At 43.5% G+C, this 18,748-nt stretch overlaps 1 protein-coding gene across 1 annotated transcript; it reads left to right on the top strand.

The window, feature by feature from the left end:
* Positions 1 to 18,178, top strand: LOC118822926 (lens epithelium-derived growth factor-like). The gene is made up of 15 exons (XM_036592255.1): positions 1 to 143; positions 768 to 860; positions 1,674 to 1,735; positions 2,796 to 2,934; positions 3,253 to 3,795; positions 7,453 to 7,594; positions 8,190 to 9,139; positions 9,215 to 9,370; positions 10,555 to 10,877; positions 11,979 to 12,025; positions 12,606 to 12,685; positions 13,103 to 13,204; positions 14,727 to 14,928; positions 15,038 to 15,110; positions 16,063 to 18,178. The coding sequence occupies exons 2-15, from the start codon at positions 774 to 776 to the stop codon at positions 16,085 to 16,087; spliced, it is 2,931 nt and encodes a 976-aa protein (XP_036448148.1). The 5' UTR covers positions 1 to 143; positions 768 to 773; the 3' UTR covers positions 16,088 to 18,178.
* Positions 18,179 to 18,748: the final 570 nt, after the last annotated feature.

Raw genomic sequence — 18,748 nt, 5'->3', positions numbered from 1 at the left:
GGCTCTGCTGGTGCTGTTTGAGCGGAGCGGGGCTGCAGAGTGGGCTCCCTGACTGAGGGCTATCAGCTCGGTCTGTGGAGGATAGCGGCTCGATCACTCCTCTGTTTTTCACTCTTTTCAGTCCGTATGCAGTTTGTGTGGTGGTGAGTTGTTTGTCAGCTGATTAGACGGACGACAAATAGCTGCTGGGCTGAGCTGGCTCGCGCTTTGTTGTCGTTTCTCCTGCTGTTTTCTGCTAAGTGAGTTAGCCTGTTAGCCGCGGCAGAAGCGCCTGAGTTAACGCACATTCTGTTTTTGTTGGTGTATAAAAAGCGTTAAATCGCTTTGAGGAAATGCGAGCTGAGCTGTTTGTCCGGATAGCTCGGTTTCTCTGTGAATTACAGTCTAAATATGCCGCTTCTGCTCCTCCCGGCGTGGAGAAACGTTATGTGGCTAGCGGGCTAACTGTTTATCGCCAGCTTCGTACTCGAACTCTCTGGTCCACCTTAAATACCGCAGTTCCATTCCGGCGCCAGTAGCCGAACATAATGTAGCCGCTGCACATTTAAGGTGGAATGGAAAATTCGAAAAGTGAGCCTCGATTTTCAGAGGCAGTTTGGTTGTTTTTTGGCTCACCTGCCTTAGTTTCGCCGTAGTACTGACTGAAGAGTTTTATTTGAGAGGATAAATTAATCTAATATCAGTTTTGGCGAGGTTTAGCTGGCGGTGACCTCGCTGTGTGTCTGTTTAAAGGTCAGTCAGCGCGTCTCTCCGTCTCTCTCTCCCAGGTAAAGATGAAGACTGAAGCCTTCAAGCACGACTTCAACCCTGGAGACATCGTGTTCGCTAAGATGAAGGGTTACCCCTTCTGGCCCGCGCGGGTGAGGAAGTCCTAATATGTTAATAATATTAATTAATAGTGTTAATATAGAGCTACAGAGAGAAATAAAGACTGTAGTGAAGCAGAACCAAATCAGAGGGGAAAGTCCTGATGGAGGGGGGCTCAGGGGGGCGATATGACTCTGTTTATCAGTATTGTGATAAATCTGGTTATCAGTGTTTTTCTGAAAATCATCAGCTCTTAAAGAAAACCGAACATCTGCACACCTCCTTACAGAGCAGAGTCAGTGGTGGGAGGTTTTGACGCTGCAGGTGTGTTTAGTGTGTTAAAATGTTGTGAGACATGATTTTTGTAATCATGTCATATTTGTAATATGATGTTTTTTGCTGGTTGATCCACCCGAGATTTATTACAGGAGTCAAATCAGTCAGTAGATCCAGAAAAGTAAGGAGTGTCTTTACAGTATTTAAAGTTCTGCCTTCAGCGTAATTTGGCAAAAAAGAGGTTTACAGTTTCCGTTTTACCCCAGACGAGTCCGTCTGCCCAGATACGGTCAGATTCGCTTCTTCAGTTTAGGACTGGAGCCACGAGGCTAACGTTGCTAACAAACACTAGAACTCAGTAGTCACCCAGATAGCCTAAAGGTTTCTCTAAAGACACAACCTCTCCAGCCGACCTTCAGTGGAGCAGAGCCGCCTCGTTCCGGTTTAGATCTGGAGAAACTGTACATTATTTTTTTGCCTAACTTCCTTTATTAGATGGCAGATTTTTCCTGTATTACAGTCTTAAATAAAAAAGGGAGTCTTGTGTTTTTCATGCAACAAAGCGATGATGTTTTTCGTGGACTCTGCAGGTCGCTGAGGGAAAAGCTCCTAAAAACAAGATCCCCATCTTCTTCTATGGGACGCACCAGACGTGAGTAACACCGACACGCTTGACAGCACGTTACTGTCATTCATTACAGGAGATGAAGGAGAATTACGGTCTGATCTCGGAGAATTGCGGTCTGATCTCGTTACCACAGACCGTAATTTTCCTTAGAAACTCAGAAAACATATTAAAACCACGTTTCTAGCAGACGTCAGTGAGGAGGTGCTGAAGTGGCCGATACAGGTGACGCTGGAGAAACGCTGCAGCGTTCGTTAAATACTGAATAATTACAGTTAAATATTAATGCTGCAGCTTTTATAACACTGAGAGTCACAGACAGCAGCAGAACTGATTCAGTGTCTGTTTAACCTCAGAGACGTTCGCAGGTGGAGACGGTAGGTTTACATACGGCTTCGTGTTCTCAGACTTACAGAGACTCTGAGGTGAAGAGTTGTGAAGAGTTGTTTGTCTGTCTGTTTGTTACAGTACTACATGTTGTAAAGGCTTATCGCTGCAGTCAGAGCAGAACCTCGTATCTCCGTTTTTGTTGTTTTTCAGTTTTTGACATGTTTTGAAAATGCCTGTTTCCCTTTACATAGTGTGTAATTTTTATGATGAATGGACCAAAAGAAACGGCCCAAAATGACTTGGACAGATGTCTGGTTCCATTGACTTACATTGAAGGGAAAGTAGGTTTTTCTGTTCTCGTGTAAAAAAAGTTACCATTTTGGAGATGCAAGGTTTTGTTCCGACAGCAGTGATGTGTGTGTATAGTATTCATATCATCACTGACAAAATCTCGTGTCTCCAAAATAGAAACTGTACAGGAGATTGAAAAAACCTTCTTAACTTCAGGTGGAAATTAATGGAACCAGATGTTTCTTTGTGTAATTTTGGGTGGTCTCTGCTCATCCATTCATCACGAACCTTAAATACAGAGCTCAGGGCAGCTGATGTTTTCAAATTCAGTCTAAAACAGAGACTCAGGATTTGCCCTGACGGTGGCGCAGTGTGTGCAGTGTGTGCAGTGTGTGCAGTGTGTGCAGTGTGCGCAGTGTGCGCAGTGTGGAGTGTGTGGAGCTCACAGGCTCTCGTTTTCCTGTAGAACGACGTTGATCCCCAAAGACATCGCCCACTACTGGCCCAACAAGGACAAGTACGGCAAAGACATCAAGCGAGGGGGCTTCGATAAGGCCATGTGGGAGATCGAGAACGACCCTGGGGTCGGCCTCAAAGGTCAAAAGGTCAGTTCAGGACATGCACCTGTATTGGAGCGGAGCACCTTTTAGCACAAGAGATACGAGCATGGCGCAGACTGCAGAACGACGCGTCCTCAGTGGTCTGTAGCGCCCCCTTTAGCCTGGTAAATGTGAGTGTGTTACAGGCCAGAACCACGAGGCGCTTCACATCTACAAATGAACTGTTTTGATTAAAATAATGCAGGTTGTTTTTTAAACGTGTCACAGAGTTGATTCACCACTGAGTCATTTAAGTTAGGCTGTAATGTAATCATGGTGTGTAGTAATGTATCATATTAGCGTGTTTCTTTCTCTCTCTGATAGAAAGCAGCTCTGGTGAAGAAGGTACAGGAGAGCCGGCTGGCGCCGAAAAAACAAAAACCAACAGAAGAAACCAAAACACAGAAGAAGAGCGACGTGGCGTCTCCAAAGGCCTTCACAGCTCCATCTAAACCCCCCACACCGAGCAAGAAAGACACGCCGGGGAAAACGAGCACAACTCCAAAGAAAAAGGAGCCGTCTGACGCTCCGGCCAGGAAAAGACTGTCTGTGGGAGCCGCGGTCGAAGCTAAGAAGGCAGCCAAAACTGTTAAAACCTCCAGAAGGGCGAACGTTTCTACAGCTCGTTCATCCAAGAAGGTGAGCACTGCGAAAAAAATCATCCGGAACAAAAAAGTTATCCTGGCCAAGAAGGCCATCCTCACGAAGAAGGTCAGCGCAGCGAAGAAGGTCAGCGCGGCGAAGAAGAGCACTACCAAAAACAAAATCCTTTCAGATGCAAACAAAATGAAAGCTGGAAGAAGAAAGACTCTTGGAAATAAGCTGAAAGTGAAACTTCCACTTTTTACAGTGAAGAAGTCAGTAAAAGTAAGTGTTCAGCGTTTATCGTTCAGTGAAGATTTAATGATTTGAGTCTGTATTATGGCTCTAAAAGTGGCCGCGTGGAACAGCGTAGTTAAATGTAAAGCTGTGTGGCCGATGAGCCCCTCGCTCTGCTCTGAGGGTCTCTCATTCGCAGTCTTTTGAGCTCTGTCAGTGACCTGTTAGTGTCCATGACCAATACAGGCCTTCTGGATGCAGCCTGGAAAAGCGGGTCATAGAGGGATTATGCTATAGATACACTCATGTTTGATTTTTTTGGGGTATTTTTTAGAGGGTGGGCACAGAAGAATTTCTACTGGCACTTATCTCCGAAATGGTAACTTTACAGGAGAAGGAGAAAAACGACTTTACATTGTGTAAGTCAATGGAACCAGAATTTTTTCCAGGTCATTTTGGGCCATTTTTTGGTTAATTCGTTGTGAAATTTACACTCAGTGTAAAGAGCATCAGGCGTTTTCAGATTATGTCAAAAACGCAGAAAATGGAGGTGGTTTCGTTCTGACAGCAGTGATGTGTATCTTTACACCTCTGCTGCCTCTGTGGTGTTAAAAGATCACAAGAACACGTTGACGGAGCCACTAAAGTGACAAATTAGTCAAGTCAAGTCAGCTTTATTGTCAATACTACAATATGTACAGGACATACAGAGTATTGAGACTGTGTTACTCTCAGACCCCATGGTGTAGCAATAACATTAAATAGAAAGTAAACAGGAAAAGTGTGAATTTAAATACACTAAATAAACACTAAACACTAATCGTAAAAATAAGCACTAATTTAAAAAAAAAAAAAATTGAATAATAAATATATATGTGTATATATATAAATATATATCTTGAAAATTAACACGAAGTGACATGAGGCACAACAGATTAAGATCTGTGGGTATAAATAGTGCAAATATAAACAGTAGTGCTATTAGAATGAGCTTATGGAGCAGTTAAAGTGATGAGTGCGTAACAGTCCCTGAGAGTGCCCCAGAGTTCAGTACTGGGGGAGTGGGGATCAGGAACCCGTGTATGGGTCCAAAACTCTGTGTGCAGAAGGGGAGAGGGGGGGCAAAGTAGGGAGAGAGTTCAGCGTCCTGACAGCCTGGTGGATGAAGCTGTCCCCCAGTCTGCTGGTCCTGGCCCGGAGACTCCGCAGTCTCCTCCCTGATGGCAGCAGGCTGAAGAAGGTGTGTAGTGGGTGAGTGGGATCACCTGCCATGCTGAGGGATTTTCGGGTGAGACGTGAGCTGTATATCTCTTGGAGGGAGGGGAGGGAGGTGCCAACGATCTTCTCAGCTGCTCTCACGATGCGCTGGAGTGTCTTGCGACAGGACACGGTGCAGGCGCCATACCACAAGGTGATGCAGCTGGTCAGGATGCTCTCGATGGTACCTCTGTAGAAGGTGCACAAGATGGGGGCTGGGGCTCTGGCTCTTCTCAGTTTGCGGAGGAAGTAGAGTCACTGATGAGCCCTTCTGGCCAGTGATGCTGTGTTGTTGGCCCAGGAGAGGTCCTCTGTGATGTGCACACCCAAGAACTTGGTGCTGTTCACCCTCTCCACAGCAGCACCGTTGATTGTCAGAGGAGCATGCTGGGTGCACGTTCTCCTGAAGTCCACAACCATCTCCTTCGTCTTCTCAATGTTCAGATGGAGATTGTTGTGTCTACACCACAGGGCCAGGCGGCTCACCTCTCTCCTGTAGTTTGTCTCATCGTTGTTGCTGATGAGACCCACCACAGTCGCGTTGTCCGCGAACTTGATGAAGAGGTTGGAGCTGTGCGACGGTGTGCAGTCGTGGGACATCAGAGTGAATAGGAGGGGGCTCAGTACACATCCTTAGGGGGCCCCCGTGTTCAGTGTGATGGTGCGGGATGTGTTGTTGCCGGCCCGTACTGCCTGTGGTCTCCCAGTCAGGAAGTCTAACAGCCAGTTGCGCAGTCAAGTGTTCAGCCCCAGCCTGTCCAGTTTGAGAATGAGCTGCTGGGGGATGATGGTGTTAAAAGCGGAGCTGAGATCTATGAATAGCATTTTGACATGAGAGTCTTTTTTGTCCAAATGTGTGAGGGCTGAGTGGAGGGCAGTGGAGATGGCATCATCAACAGAACGATTAGGCCGATATGCAAACTGGAAGGGGTCCAGGGAGGGGGAAGGACAGACTTGATGTGTTGCATGACCAGCCGTTCGAAGCACTTCATGAGGATGGGAGTGAGTGCAACTGGACGGTAGTCATTGAAACAGGAGGGTGACGCTTTCTTCGGGACAGGGATGATGGTGGTGGCTTTCAGGCATGTCGGGACAACAGCCTGACTCAGCGAGATGTTAAAGATATCTGTAAAGACATCTGTGAGCTCCCCAGCACAACAAATTAAGCAATAATGTTGCACAATCTGCAAATTTGAAGCTAGAAAAAACTGTGAAGTTACTAAATTTCCTCTACCAGCTGTTCAGGTTTGGGTCGTCATCAACAGCTGGTAAATGTGTCCTGTAAGCTGAGTATATGTTGGTTTTGCACGTCCAGATGTGATCTTGTGATGATGTAACAAAAAACACACCTTCGAGCAGCTTTTGGTGCAGGAAATGCATTGCAAACAAGGACACGCCCCCCCAGCACAGCCCCGCCCACAAGCTCCACTAGTCTGTTTAGTCTGAATGCAGATCTGATGGTGTGTGTTTTCCCAAACACAGCAGCCGATTCTTCACATTCATTTCAGCGGCATCATCATAACTGTGAACCGAGGCCACATAGAGCCGCTGGAGACCTGGCGTTAATTTTATTACCGGTCTGGTGAATTTTTTATTTTATTTTTTTATTTTATTATTATCTGGTTTAACAGAGGTTTTCTCTCCTACACTCCTAAAAAAGAGGGTTCTTGAAGGGTTCTTTAGCAAAGAACTACGAACACTTTGCGTCATGAAATGGTTCAGGTTGATGGAGAATGTGCTGTAGATCGTTCTATATAGCACCCAAAAGGGTTCTTTTATTGTAACAAGCTTGACATTGTAACAGTAGAGGAGCCTGTTTCAAAAAGGTTCTATGTAGAACCATCTAGAGCACATTCTGAACTTTTTCATGATGCAGAGAATTCTTTATCATGCAGAGGGTGCTTTGAGTGTTCATGGTTCTTCTATAGAACCAACTTTCTTTACTAAAAACCCATCAAGAACCTATTTTTTAAGTCTGTAGGAGATGATGTTTGTTTATACTGTTTGCATTGTGTTCTGTGTTCACACGACTCACATCCACCTGCTTCACTTGGGTGTTTTGTGGAACTTTTCAGTCAAACTAACTTATATTACATAACTGGAGTTCCCAGACACATTCAGGCCAAAATATATCTGTTGTACTCGATGTTCTCTGTACGAGATCATGTCTGGCCCTGAGAGACCGTGTGTCGACGTTCATGTTGCTCTTTATTTCCATTTGAGCCCCTGTCCACTAAAATGCGAACGCCCCAATAGAACCTGCAGAGGTATCATTGATTAGCCTTGCAGCTGTACTGTGGCCAATCACTGAACATGAGCGTACAGCTCTTTAACCCTTTAGGTGTTAACATGAGTCTGTATTTGAGATTAATGAGGTGTTCTGTGTTGTATATTGACCTGTTGTTCATATATTGACCTGTGTAAGGCGTGCTGTGTGTTGTACTGTAGGTTCTGAAGCCCAGAGACTCTGCAGATCGACCGGTCGCTGAGGCTCCGACGAAAGCGGCCAGTCAGAAACGGAAGCTGGAAGAAGCTTCTGATCTGAAGGAAAACGTTCCAGCTCCCACGGTCGCTTCTTCGGACCCAGCAGGTACGCTATGGTGCAGGAAAGTGAGTGTCAGGCCCGAAACATGCTTCACTCAAGAAAGCGAACGCAGACGCTTCGAGCTGCGCATATGGGGTAACACGCTGGCTTTAATAACTTTAAAATGACGTCAGACTCAGGAAAACGTCCTTCACATGTCCTTATTAAAGAAGGCCGAGAGGAAGACGTCGTGTTCTGAGACACATAAGCTGGACGTCCGTCACACCGCCGTCTTTTAAAGGTCAGAGCATAAACTTCGTCTCTTCTGCAGACCAGTTTCTGCTCCGCCATGTTGAACGGTATAAACTTTCACTGTGACGTGACGAACATGATCAGAACGGACTTAAACTTTCCGATAGGGAATGTAATCAGATACAGGCGTTTACACGGATATTATTCTTCTATTTAACAGATTATTTACAGGATTACCCACCTCGATCAGTCGGATAGAAACTGTATTCCGAATGGCCTCAATCGGACTAGTCTATTCAGATTGAGGTGTTTACATGGACGTATTCTATTCCGAGTGAGCTATTAGTCGGATTATTAACGGATTATTAGGCTGCATGTAAACATGACTGTTGTGTCTTTGTGTTTTTAGCCTCGAAAAAAACCCAAGAAGAGAAGACTGAAGGAACGAGGAAGAGAAGAGGAGAAAAGACAGAGGCAGATGAAGGAGGACGGATGGAAGAGCTTGTGTCCAAGTCACAAGTGAAGGAAAAACCGACCTCTTCGCAAGTAGAAAAGAATGGGGGAAGAAAGAGGAGAAGAGAAGGGAGAGGAGAAGGAGGTGAGCGCAAGCGGCTGAGGAGCGATCCACAGAGAAGTGAGAGGGAGAAGAAAAAGAGGGAAGCAGACGAAAAGGAAAAAGATCGACGGAAGAAAGAGGAGGAGAAAAAGAGGGAAGCAGAAGAAAAGAAAGAGGTAGAGAAGAAGATGCTGGAGGAGGAGCGGAAAAGCAAAGCACGAAAAAAGAAAGAGGAAGAAGAGGAGAAAAAGAGGGAAGCGGAAGAGAAGGAAAAGAAGGAGATGGAGGAGAAGATGATGGAGGAGGAGGAGCAGAGGAAGAAAGAGCAACAGAAGAAAAAAGAGGAGGAGGAAAAGAGGCAAGCAGAAGAACAGGAAAAGATGCTGGAGGAGGAGAAGAAAAGGAAGGAGCAGCAGAAGAAAGAAGAGGAGAAAAAGAGGGATGCAGAAGAACAAGGAAAGAAAGCGGTGCAGAGAAAGAAGATACTGGAGGAGGAGGAGGAGGAGCAGAAAAAGAAAGAGCGACAGAAGAAAGAAGAGGTGCAGAAAACTAAGGAACAGGTGGATGAAGTGAAGGAGGCAGAGGGGCAGAGACAGAAGAGGAAAGCAGCGAAGGAGACGGAGAAAGAAGAGGAACAGAGGAAGAAGAAGAAGAAGAGAGAAGAAGAAACTGTGCAGAAAAAGAAGGAAGAGGCAGACAGACTGGAGGGAAAGGGACAGAAGAGGAAAGAACAGGTGAAAGAAGAGGTACAGAAAAAGAAAGAAAAGGTGGCTACACCTAAGGAGAAGGAGGAGAAGAGACCAGTGAGGAAAGGAGAGAAAGAAACTGAGAAAGAAGAGGAAACGATGAAGGAAAAAGAAAAGGGGGATGACATGAAGGAGACGGAGGAAAAGGGATGGAAGAGGAAAGGAGAGCAGGAGGAAGAGGAACAGAAGAAGAAGAAAAAGCAAGAGAAAGAGACGGTGCAGAAAAGGGCAGCAGAGAAAGAAGAGTCTGCAGGAGAGAAAGATTCAGAGGACCAGAAGAAAGAGCAGGTAGAGAGACGACTGCGCTGAGTATCAGAGTGTATTTGGGGCTTTTAGCTGGTTTAAATGTGGTGGTTTCAGTAAAATAAAGTCTGTTTGACACTTTTTAATCAAGGAAATTCAAAGTCCTGTTTTTGTAATAAGAGTTTTATAAACTGTAATTAACATTTTATTATATTATTTTAAATTCATGTCTGTGAAAACGTAAAACTCATTCAGCCTAAAGCAGTTTAGCTCCACCCCCTTTGCATACAGCAGTACGCAGCAAAGCCTGTGATTGGTTGGTAAAAAAGAGGCGGGCCATGAAACAAAGGTGGACGACTTTGAGGAGTTTGAGCACTTTGGCAGACGCCAGTGTCTCACTGTGAAACGCGACCTGAAAATTCACCGTCCTGAACCAAATCCCTACTGTATCTAACCAATCTTTTTATTTTAAGGTGTTATAAATAAGCACACAAACTAACGTACTTAGCTAAGATTAGTTATTCATAAAACATTTTAATAAAACTGCTCACATTTCTAGCGCTGAATTGTGTTTCTATTTTATTACAAATTCACATTAATGTAAAGTTAATGTTAGCATTTACACGCAAGTTAGCAAATATGACCTCACCTTCTGCAAGCCATGTCGGTACAAAACTGGCTACCCAGTTCCGGTCAGTTTTTATTGTGAAGGTCTATTTCTTGTGGTTAGTCTGTGAAGAGTCTCGCTCTTTAATCCTTGTTGTACACTGTTGTGACTAAATTGGTCAACCTGGAATGTGCTTCACCTTTCATCTGTCGTACACACACGTCGAGCGGCCCAGACGCGCTAGCAGCTTTTTTCACTACACTCGCAGTGTGACTGAGAGACACTCGAGCGACTGTTTTCTAAAACTTGTAGTTCAGCCAAAAAAAAGAACCACCTTTATCTGCCTTGTTAGGATTTTCCCTACAGACATCACAGAACATCTCTGGTACAGAGGGGTCAAAATCGACCCATGAGAACTGGGTCAAGTGATTTTGTGGTGCTGTCCCAACATCGTGTTTTACCTGCCCCGGGCAGTCGTTATTATTGAACCCTGATTTGTGAATTTAGGCTGTAATTTAGCTGCTGCAGAGATTAAGTGAAACTTTTATTCACTTACACTCTCTCTCTTTCTCTCTCTTTCTCTCTCTCTCTCTCTCTCTCTCTCTCTCTCTCTCTCTCTCAGAGGAGTAAGGTCTTGGCTGAGCGGAGGCTGAGTGTGCTGAAGTCTCTGCAGGGACTGGTCACCTCCACCAGAGGAAAGCGGGAGATGCAGAAAAACGACAAAGCTGCTGACAAAACAGCAGATAAAACCACAGCGAAGAGCAGGACGGTGAACGAGGAGTCCAAACCCGCCACTCCAAAGCGCCCTGAGAGGAACCGCTCGGCGAAGGACGACAGCAGAGCGACGGTTAAAGCAGGAGAGGAGGGGAGAGGAGAGACGAGCGAGAAGACGGCCGCAGAGCGGAGTGAAGAGACGCCACAGAGGGAGGAGAGCAGGACAGCAGAGTGAGTGAGCAGCTGCAGCTCAGCGGTGCTGCTGATTGTGAGATTTAAAGCGATAGTTTGACCAAACGTCAAACTTATAGAGTCTGACTGCATGTATAGTCGATCAGCCAAGACATGTTTGAGTTTTGCTTCTTTAGTTTTGTACCAGAGCTGTGAGGCTAAAGTTGCTATGAAGAAACAGAAGCTTGTACTCCTCCATTTAGCACAGTGCTAACAGCATGACTGACTCATCACTCACTCTCTGTCTCGAGTTGTTCAGTGATCTTAATAGACTTAATTCTGTGGTTTCTGACACTGTGAAACACTTCTGTCTATAAATGTGAACGAAAGTACAGACCAAATTCAGCTGCTGCTGTTTTTGGCTGGACAGTGTACTTTTCACCTTCTGTCCACTACGTTGTAAACTTCAAACATGTCTTTCTTGGTCTAATATATTTATGGTGAAGGGGAATAGTTGTGTACATTTTTGGCAGAACCCTCATTTTAACAGATCCATGTTATGGATCGCTGAACTTCCCTCACTCTTAAAATATTTGCAGTAGTTTGCTGTAAAATAAAAACACTGATAAATTCTAAAAAATACCATTTAATCTCTACACAGTCCATATGTAGAAACTAATCTGCATAAACAGTCTGTGTTGAATTGAATGTTTTTGTAATGTCACGCAAATCATGTCCTTTACATACATCCATCTGTTTAGCCTTTAGCAGATTTTGTGCTGCCCATTCACCCTGATTTTTGAACGCGACCAGTCAGAGCAGACCTCATTAGCACATTCCAGTCATAAAGGCACAGTAACAACAACCGCCTGTTGAATTATAGGTGATAAAAAGAGGTTGTTCAAATCAGTTGTGACTGTTTTCGCTGTGTAAAACCATACGAATGTTGCAAGTGGATGTCAGTGGTAAAATAAAGTACAAGAGTAATGTAAGATATGGGACCTTTAAGCTCTCTTTACCTTTTTTCTTAATAATTTTCTACTCCGCTGAGCTGATCTCGGACTGTTAAAGTGAATAAACAGTGATGACAGACAGACTCACACATGCACTGGACTGAAGGGTGATGACTGACTGAACTGTGTGTTGATTCTTTCTTTGCAGGCCGAGCAAGAAGAAGAGTGAGGAGGAGAGAGTGGACATTCGGAGAGGTAAAAGACAGAATTAGTCTCTCTCTCTTTATCACTGAAAAGGACACTCCAGCCAGAGTGGGAAAGCCCCCTTTTAATGATGCACCTTGAAGGTGGGAGGAATTGCTTTAAAGTGGATTTATGAAGGGTGGAGCTGTTTGAAATGGGTTTTCTTGCTTCCTAGCAGTAACGTTAGCTATGCAGCTTCCTTCTTCATTCGCCTGCGAAAAAGAACGACATATGAAGCATCCCACTTAGTTTTCTCTCACCTGCAAGGTACGTCATCAGAAGGGGGCTTTTGTGGTCTGGCTGGAGTGTCAGTTTGACTTCTTTAGCGTTTTTTCAGCCTAATTACTGCGGATGATAATTTACACTCGTTTCCCAGTTTAAAAAAGAAAAAAAAAGACCTGTTGACTCAAATCACACTTGTTATAGACGATAATGTGCGCTCACTGAAGCATTGCAAACACATGCACACACTGACTTGTTTAATAAGTGTTTTGAATCAGTAGACATTGTCTGTGGTAATTCTTTTGAGGCTGAGTTAAAGTGCTTTATCAAATGTTCTGCTAATTATGTCTTTTTCTCTCTCTTTTCCCAGATCCTGCTCTGTCAGTCACCGACTCTCTGCTTTACAGACTGCATGGTGATATTAGGATCTCCATGACCCTCGATAATCCTGTGAGCTCCTGTTAAATATTCTTTAATATTTAACATTCTGTTATAAAGCGACAATAAGAGTGGCTACGTAATGTAGTCAGTATAGATATGATTATAGTTGAAGCTGCACTGTGTAAGATTTGGGGATTTGGAGACCTCTCTGGTGGAAATGTGTAATTACACGCAACATGTGGAAGAACATTTTATGTGGGTTGTGTTTCGGACCCCTTCCCGAGCGCATGAACCTGATATGACCGCTTTGAGTGTTTAAAGAGATCTCGGTAGAAGCTTGGAGGGTACATAGCGCTGCTTTAATATTCACTGTAGACGTTCTTAAGTAATGTTGATCTGAATTGTTTTATATTATTTTGATTCTCTCTCTCTCTCTCTCTCTCTCTCTCTCTCTCTCTCTCTCTCTCTCTCTCTCTCTCTCCGTAGGATGTGAGTAAGTGTTTGCTGGCGCTGGATGAGTTGAGCACAGTGTCCGTCTCCTCTCGTCACATACAGAACCACAGTGAACTCATCGACACGCTCAGAAAGGTACACGCCCTGCCACGACTGTCATTATTGATCATATCAGTAATTGAGTAATCTACTGATTATTTTGAGTCGCCCTGTCTCAATAATAAGCCTACAATAATCATTTAAAAGCTAGAGGGGGGTCTTTTAGAGTTAGAAGGAGTTTTTCACACCATTAAGTATGCAGAGGCTCAAAAAAAAGGTTTGGCTCGATGTTTAGATCTCAAATGATTATAAAATCATTATACTGATGAAGTAACGCTGAGGCTGAAGCAGGTTGCGAATGCTAGAGGCTTTATTAGGGGGTTTTCCAATATTCAGACTCCATGTAAATGGCAGGGATCAAAAACAAGCAGGCAATAACAGAGGCTGATCAATGGCAAAGCGAGAGTCAAGAACAGGAAAACACGAAAGGAACAGGCTCAGAAACTCGGGTCAGCACAGAGATGTTGCAAACTCTAAACCCAAACTCTAAGACCCACAAAGGCTGAACCGAAATGAGACGGTTTGCTCTGTGGTGGATTTCCTGTTTGTGTCACAGCGCTGCTGTTCCCGCCCTCACCGCTGCATCACGAAACGCCGCTCCTGTCAAGTTCTTTTAAAGTTCTTTAAAGATAGAGCCACAAACTTTGATTTTATTTATTTTATTTATTAGAGCTGGAGATGCTTCTCTCTGTCGGCTCTTTGCTCCCTAAAACAAAACGATATGCTAGCGTACGTTCTGCTTCAGACCACATTTAATGGCTTTTTTTAACATCTGTATCGTTCGCTATTCAAATCAGTTTAAACCCAACACATTAATGTACAGTGTCTCCTCAGCCGCCGCTCGCTCCTCTGCTGACGCCGCCATGTTAATGAATCTTTGCCTGCACACAGTGAACCTCGGGATATGTCAGCTGGTTAAGGATTCGCCTGTTGGATCCTTTGTTGCCATGGAAAAGGACACATTTGTCGGCCGCATATGAAGGAGTCTTTGAAATGGGACAGCCTAGTCACGCCGTTGTGACGAGGTCGGCCTTTAAATGCAGCCCCTGAAATGGGACGCAGCCCCTGAAATGGGACGCAGCTCATGTGACTGATAAAGATATAAAGACAATAAGACAACAAATTCTCAGGAGACACGTTCCCACAATGCTAAATGTTCTTCCACTTGTTGGGTGAAATTACACGTGTATATGTATGTGTGTATATATATATATATATGTGTGTGTGTGTGTGTGTATATATATATATATATATATATATATATATATATATATATATATATATATATATATATATATATATATATATATTTTTATGTATTCGTATGTATGTGTGTATTATGTATGTATTCATATGCAAAAGTTGGACAGGCCTGGTCACAAAAAAAATGTGAACACATTCTCAACAGAAAATGCGCTTTTGCACATTTTAATGCATGAACTTTGTTCATTTGCTGAGTTTAATGTACTGGGGGGGGGGAAACACAACTTTGACACATTTTTAATCTTTGTGTCTGTTTGTGACTGATGTGTACGTCGTGTGTCCCCGTTGTGGGCAGATGCGCTGGTTCCGAGGCAGTGAAGCCATCATGTTTAAGGCCTCTATGCTGTATTACCGCTTCAAAAACATCTACCTCATCGGAGACTCTGACGAAACGCTCAGTCAGGAGTACATAAACACACTGCAGGAGGACAAGGAGAGGGAGGAGAGAGAGAGAACAGAGGAGGAAACCTCGTCACCTGCCTCTCAGCGTGCTGCAGGTAACACTGTCTAACGCCCCCCTTAACTGTGGGGAAATCACTAACACACTGCCTGCAGTGGACTCTTGGTTTATTCTAAAGTTTTGTCTGTCTCTGTGTGTCTGTAAAGGTTCTGCAGCTGAGGGGGCCGATGCAGAGACGCTGTCCACCCAAGTACAAAGCAGCAATCTGATACAGCACAGGTGTGTGTTTCTGTGAAAGGAGTGTGTATTAGGGATGTGCGTGCAGAGCATCTGTAAGGGGCAATTAGAGTGTAATTGGTTTGCCGCAGGGAAGGAAAAACAAGGGAAAGACAGTATTAACCCTCTGGGGTCCACGAACGTACATACGATGTTTGTATATCTGTGTCTGTATCTTTGTGATGATCCAGCACAGAAATCCAGTTCAACCATTCCCTGAATCTGTAGAGTCGCCCTTTCCATTCCATCTTATCATGAGATCATACGAGACTCACATCACTTCAGATACATCCTTTATGATGTGTCCTTAGCGACACACTCGCATTGAGCCACTGTTTTTTCATAGTAGTAAAGAGTTATATACCTACTTGAAAATATAAATGAACTCTCCACTTTTTACACTCCTGTTAAAACAAAATTAACCTTTGTCTGATTTGTTATCTTATTGTTTTCACTGTCTTTTCATAACCGAGTCCTTGAGCGCCTGTACACATCCCTAATGTGTTTGTAGCAGTGTTCTGCGCACGTTTCAGCTTTTTCCTTCTAGCTGTTACGATGTACATTTGTTTGCAAAAGTAAGCAAATGACACGTTGATTTATGTGAGAATAAGTGAACACATCCTCTATAGAGAACACACCTCTGCACACTTCAGTGCACAATAACCTTTTATTGGCTGAATTTAACATAAAAAGCAGAACGTGGTCTGTGTAAAAGTTATGGTACATTTTTTTTTTTCCACAATATGGATCAGCAAATAAAAAGAAACTGTGCCCCGAGTTCCTTGTAGGGGATGTGAACTTATTCTGGCTTAGAAAATCAGCAGAATGTCATTTAATCAGGTGTGTAACACTCTTTGCTGTGGTCTTGTGCTTTTGCCGTCTGGATCTCTCTGTTTATAGTGAATCTGTGTGTGTGTGTGTGTGTGTGTGTGTGTGTGTGTTCGCTTATTCATAGTGACGGTGCAGTGGAGAGGAGCTGACGAACACCACTGGAGTTTTAACGTTTCCTGGGTTTTTTTTTTCTTTTCTTTCTTTTCTTTTTTTTAAACATCTTTCCGGATGTGCTCAGTTAGACGGGCGCTGCAGGACTCTGGATGCATTCAGAAAACACTCATCACCCTCAGTGTCTGTCTCTCTCTCTCTCTCTCTCTCTCCTCTCTCTCTCTCTCTCTCTCTCTCTCTCTCTCTCTCTCTCTCTGTCTCTTTTTTTTTTCTTTGTCTCCCACTCATTCGCACAATCTGCCTTCACTTTTAACAGATCTGTGGCCTTTTATGGTGCCTGGCAGTAAAATATCTTGAGGTAAGAGCAGGAGACTCATCCTGGGTCAGCCTGACAGCATTAAAAGCATTAAAGGGGAATTCCACCAAATTTTCAAAATTACAGTATACTTTGCTCATTGAAGATTAACCAGTCATATGGAGTGGAAAAAAGATCCTGAAACTGCAGCCTTGATTTTATTACTATGTTAACAGTCAGAACTGTGATCAGAGGTCAGTGTGTGACACACAGACGTTTTTGTTTCTGATCTAGACAACCAGTGTCGCTATGCCTTACATACAGTTGTTGCATCACCAAAATTGTGTTAAACCTGCACCTAGATGATCATAGTTTATACAAAAAAAGGAAAAACTTAATAAATAAGGAGAATCTGAGGCATCAGGCACTGAATTCATGACGTTTCATGTAGTAACTTTCTGTGAGGGAGCTTTTAGAGGTGGACGTCTGGTTCCTATCACCACCACTGTGAACAGTTCTGACTGGGCAAGTTTCACAAACCACTCTGAATGACTCTGCTTGTTTCGCAACGAGCACAGTATGCTTAAAGTTTGAAAGTTTGGTGGAGACTTGTGTGCATCACTGCCACTGCGGCCACTTTGCGAAGCTAAAATCTGAAAAACTCTATAATCTGGATGGTTTAGAGGGAGAAGCTTGAAAGAGCTAAAAAGTCAAGCGTTTTTCTCTTGGAAGGTTTTCACACAACAGCTGTAGGTCTTTTTACATTTCATATGAAGCATTAAGGTGTTTGGTTCTAGGTAGAACGGGCTGTGCATTTCAGATGTATGTACTGTACAACATGAATATCAGACTTATTTATTTATTAAGGTTTTTTATACACTATAAAGTCAGCAGTGTTAAATTCACTACTCCGCTCTGGTTATTTTGCTGGGTATCTCCACGGACGGATCCCGGAACCTAGTACTTAGAACCTTCACAGGTTCTGTAATGGTACTGATGCAGTAGCAGGCTTCCAGCCCAAAATAACATTCGCTTCTGGGTGCTCTGACTGTGGACTCTAGCTGTTACAGAGCGCTGTGTAACTCGCCCACCGTGTTTATCTTCTACCACAGCTGCGTAACACCCTGCACGTTTCAGCATTAAGTATTCATGAATGCTTGTTTTGCACACACGTCGCCTCTCCTTAATACACGTGTAATAAAGCGTGTAATCAAGTGTTTCTGCAGGAAAACAAGTGCTGGTTTAAAACTATATCAAAGCCAGATTAAGTCTGTATTAAATCCACCTTCTTACAGTGTTTACCTGTAGACTGAGACTGAGCGAAAGGGAGCTGACGTAGTTTGTGCAAACAGCCTCTGACTGTCTTTATCAGCCTAATCTCGCTCTTTATTACAGTAATCCCAATTAACAATAACACTCTGTAATAATAACTCAATGGTATATTGTTAATTGCATTAAAGTGATGGATGTTATGTTACTGCTACTGGATGCACGCACATGTCTGAGTGCTAAATTTGCAAACACACAGCATTACAGATTCCTAACTACACATCTCATAAGCTTGCTGTCCTGCTGTCTGTTCTGTTTTGATATTTAAAGTCTGTGTGTAGGTATACGGGGGGGTCTGCTGAACTTTAGACCCCGTTCTCAGTCCATGCTCACTCCTACAATACTTTATACCGTCATTATAAAACTTTTTTTCTTCTTTTGTCTCTTTGTTTTTAATGGATTTTAACAAGACTGTTGTGTAAATAGTTCTCTGGTATGGACAGTTCTTGTGTAAAGCCGTGCTTTTGCTGCTTATTGTGATTAAAAGTGTGCTATTTCTGTACCGGAACCTGTGATGGACTTTTGTCTGAGCTGAGAATTCACTCTATCCGGAGGACGTTCACAAGTAGGAACTGATTCCTTATTAGTGAAAAATACACTAATAACATTATTGCATGTAAAACTAATCACATTTATTTATTCAAATTGAATTTCCAATGTCAATCTTTAGATTAAAAACTAAACTGACCTGCCATATGATTATGTAAGAGAAGGTTTGATTACAGTAAGTAATCTTCAATAAATTGTTAATGATAGATGTGAGTGTGAGGGTGTTGTTGCAGCTCCACCACTAGAGGGCGGCATTAAGCCTCAGAACTAAAAGCAGTTTAACTGCCAGTAAATCTACCACCATTTAGCAAGTAAATGCCATCACACTGTAGCTCCCCTCCTCCCCCAGCCTACTCGTTTAACCCCACTGTTTTATTATTGTTGACTGAATTAATGCCTTGGAAACATGAAGCATTAAAGAAAAAGATTATTCCACCAAATACTGGAAGCAACTCCTGTACAGACTGCGTTCGTGTTTAAATAATACACTTAGTGGTTTAACTTCACTGTTTCTATGCAGTGTATT

This window comes from Colossoma macropomum, unplaced genomic scaffold (assembly GCF_904425465.1).
Source record: "Colossoma macropomum unplaced genomic scaffold, Colossoma_macropomum, whole genome shotgun sequence".
In the NCBI taxonomy this organism is placed as follows: domain Eukaryota; kingdom Metazoa; phylum Chordata; class Actinopteri; order Characiformes; family Serrasalmidae; genus Colossoma; species Colossoma macropomum.
Note: the sequence above shows the minus strand (reverse complement) of the source record. Positions and strands in the feature narration are given on the sequence as shown.

What these genes read in the sequence shown, in the direction of transcription:
- LOC118822926 (XM_036592255.1), top strand. Translation starts at nt 774, where the DNA reads ATGAAGACTGAAGCCTTCAAGCACGACTTCAACCCTGGAGACATCGTG. An exon ending in AGGACCAGAAGAAAGAGCAG is followed by an intron (nt 9,371 to 10,554) that starts GTAGAGAGACGA and finishes TCTCTCTCTCAG; the next exon opens with AGGAGTAAGGTCTTGGCTGA. An exon ending in GAGAGTGGACATTCGGAGAG is followed by an intron (nt 12,026 to 12,605) that starts GTAAAAGACAGA and finishes CTCTTTTCCCAG; the next exon opens with ATCCTGCTCTGTCAGTCACC.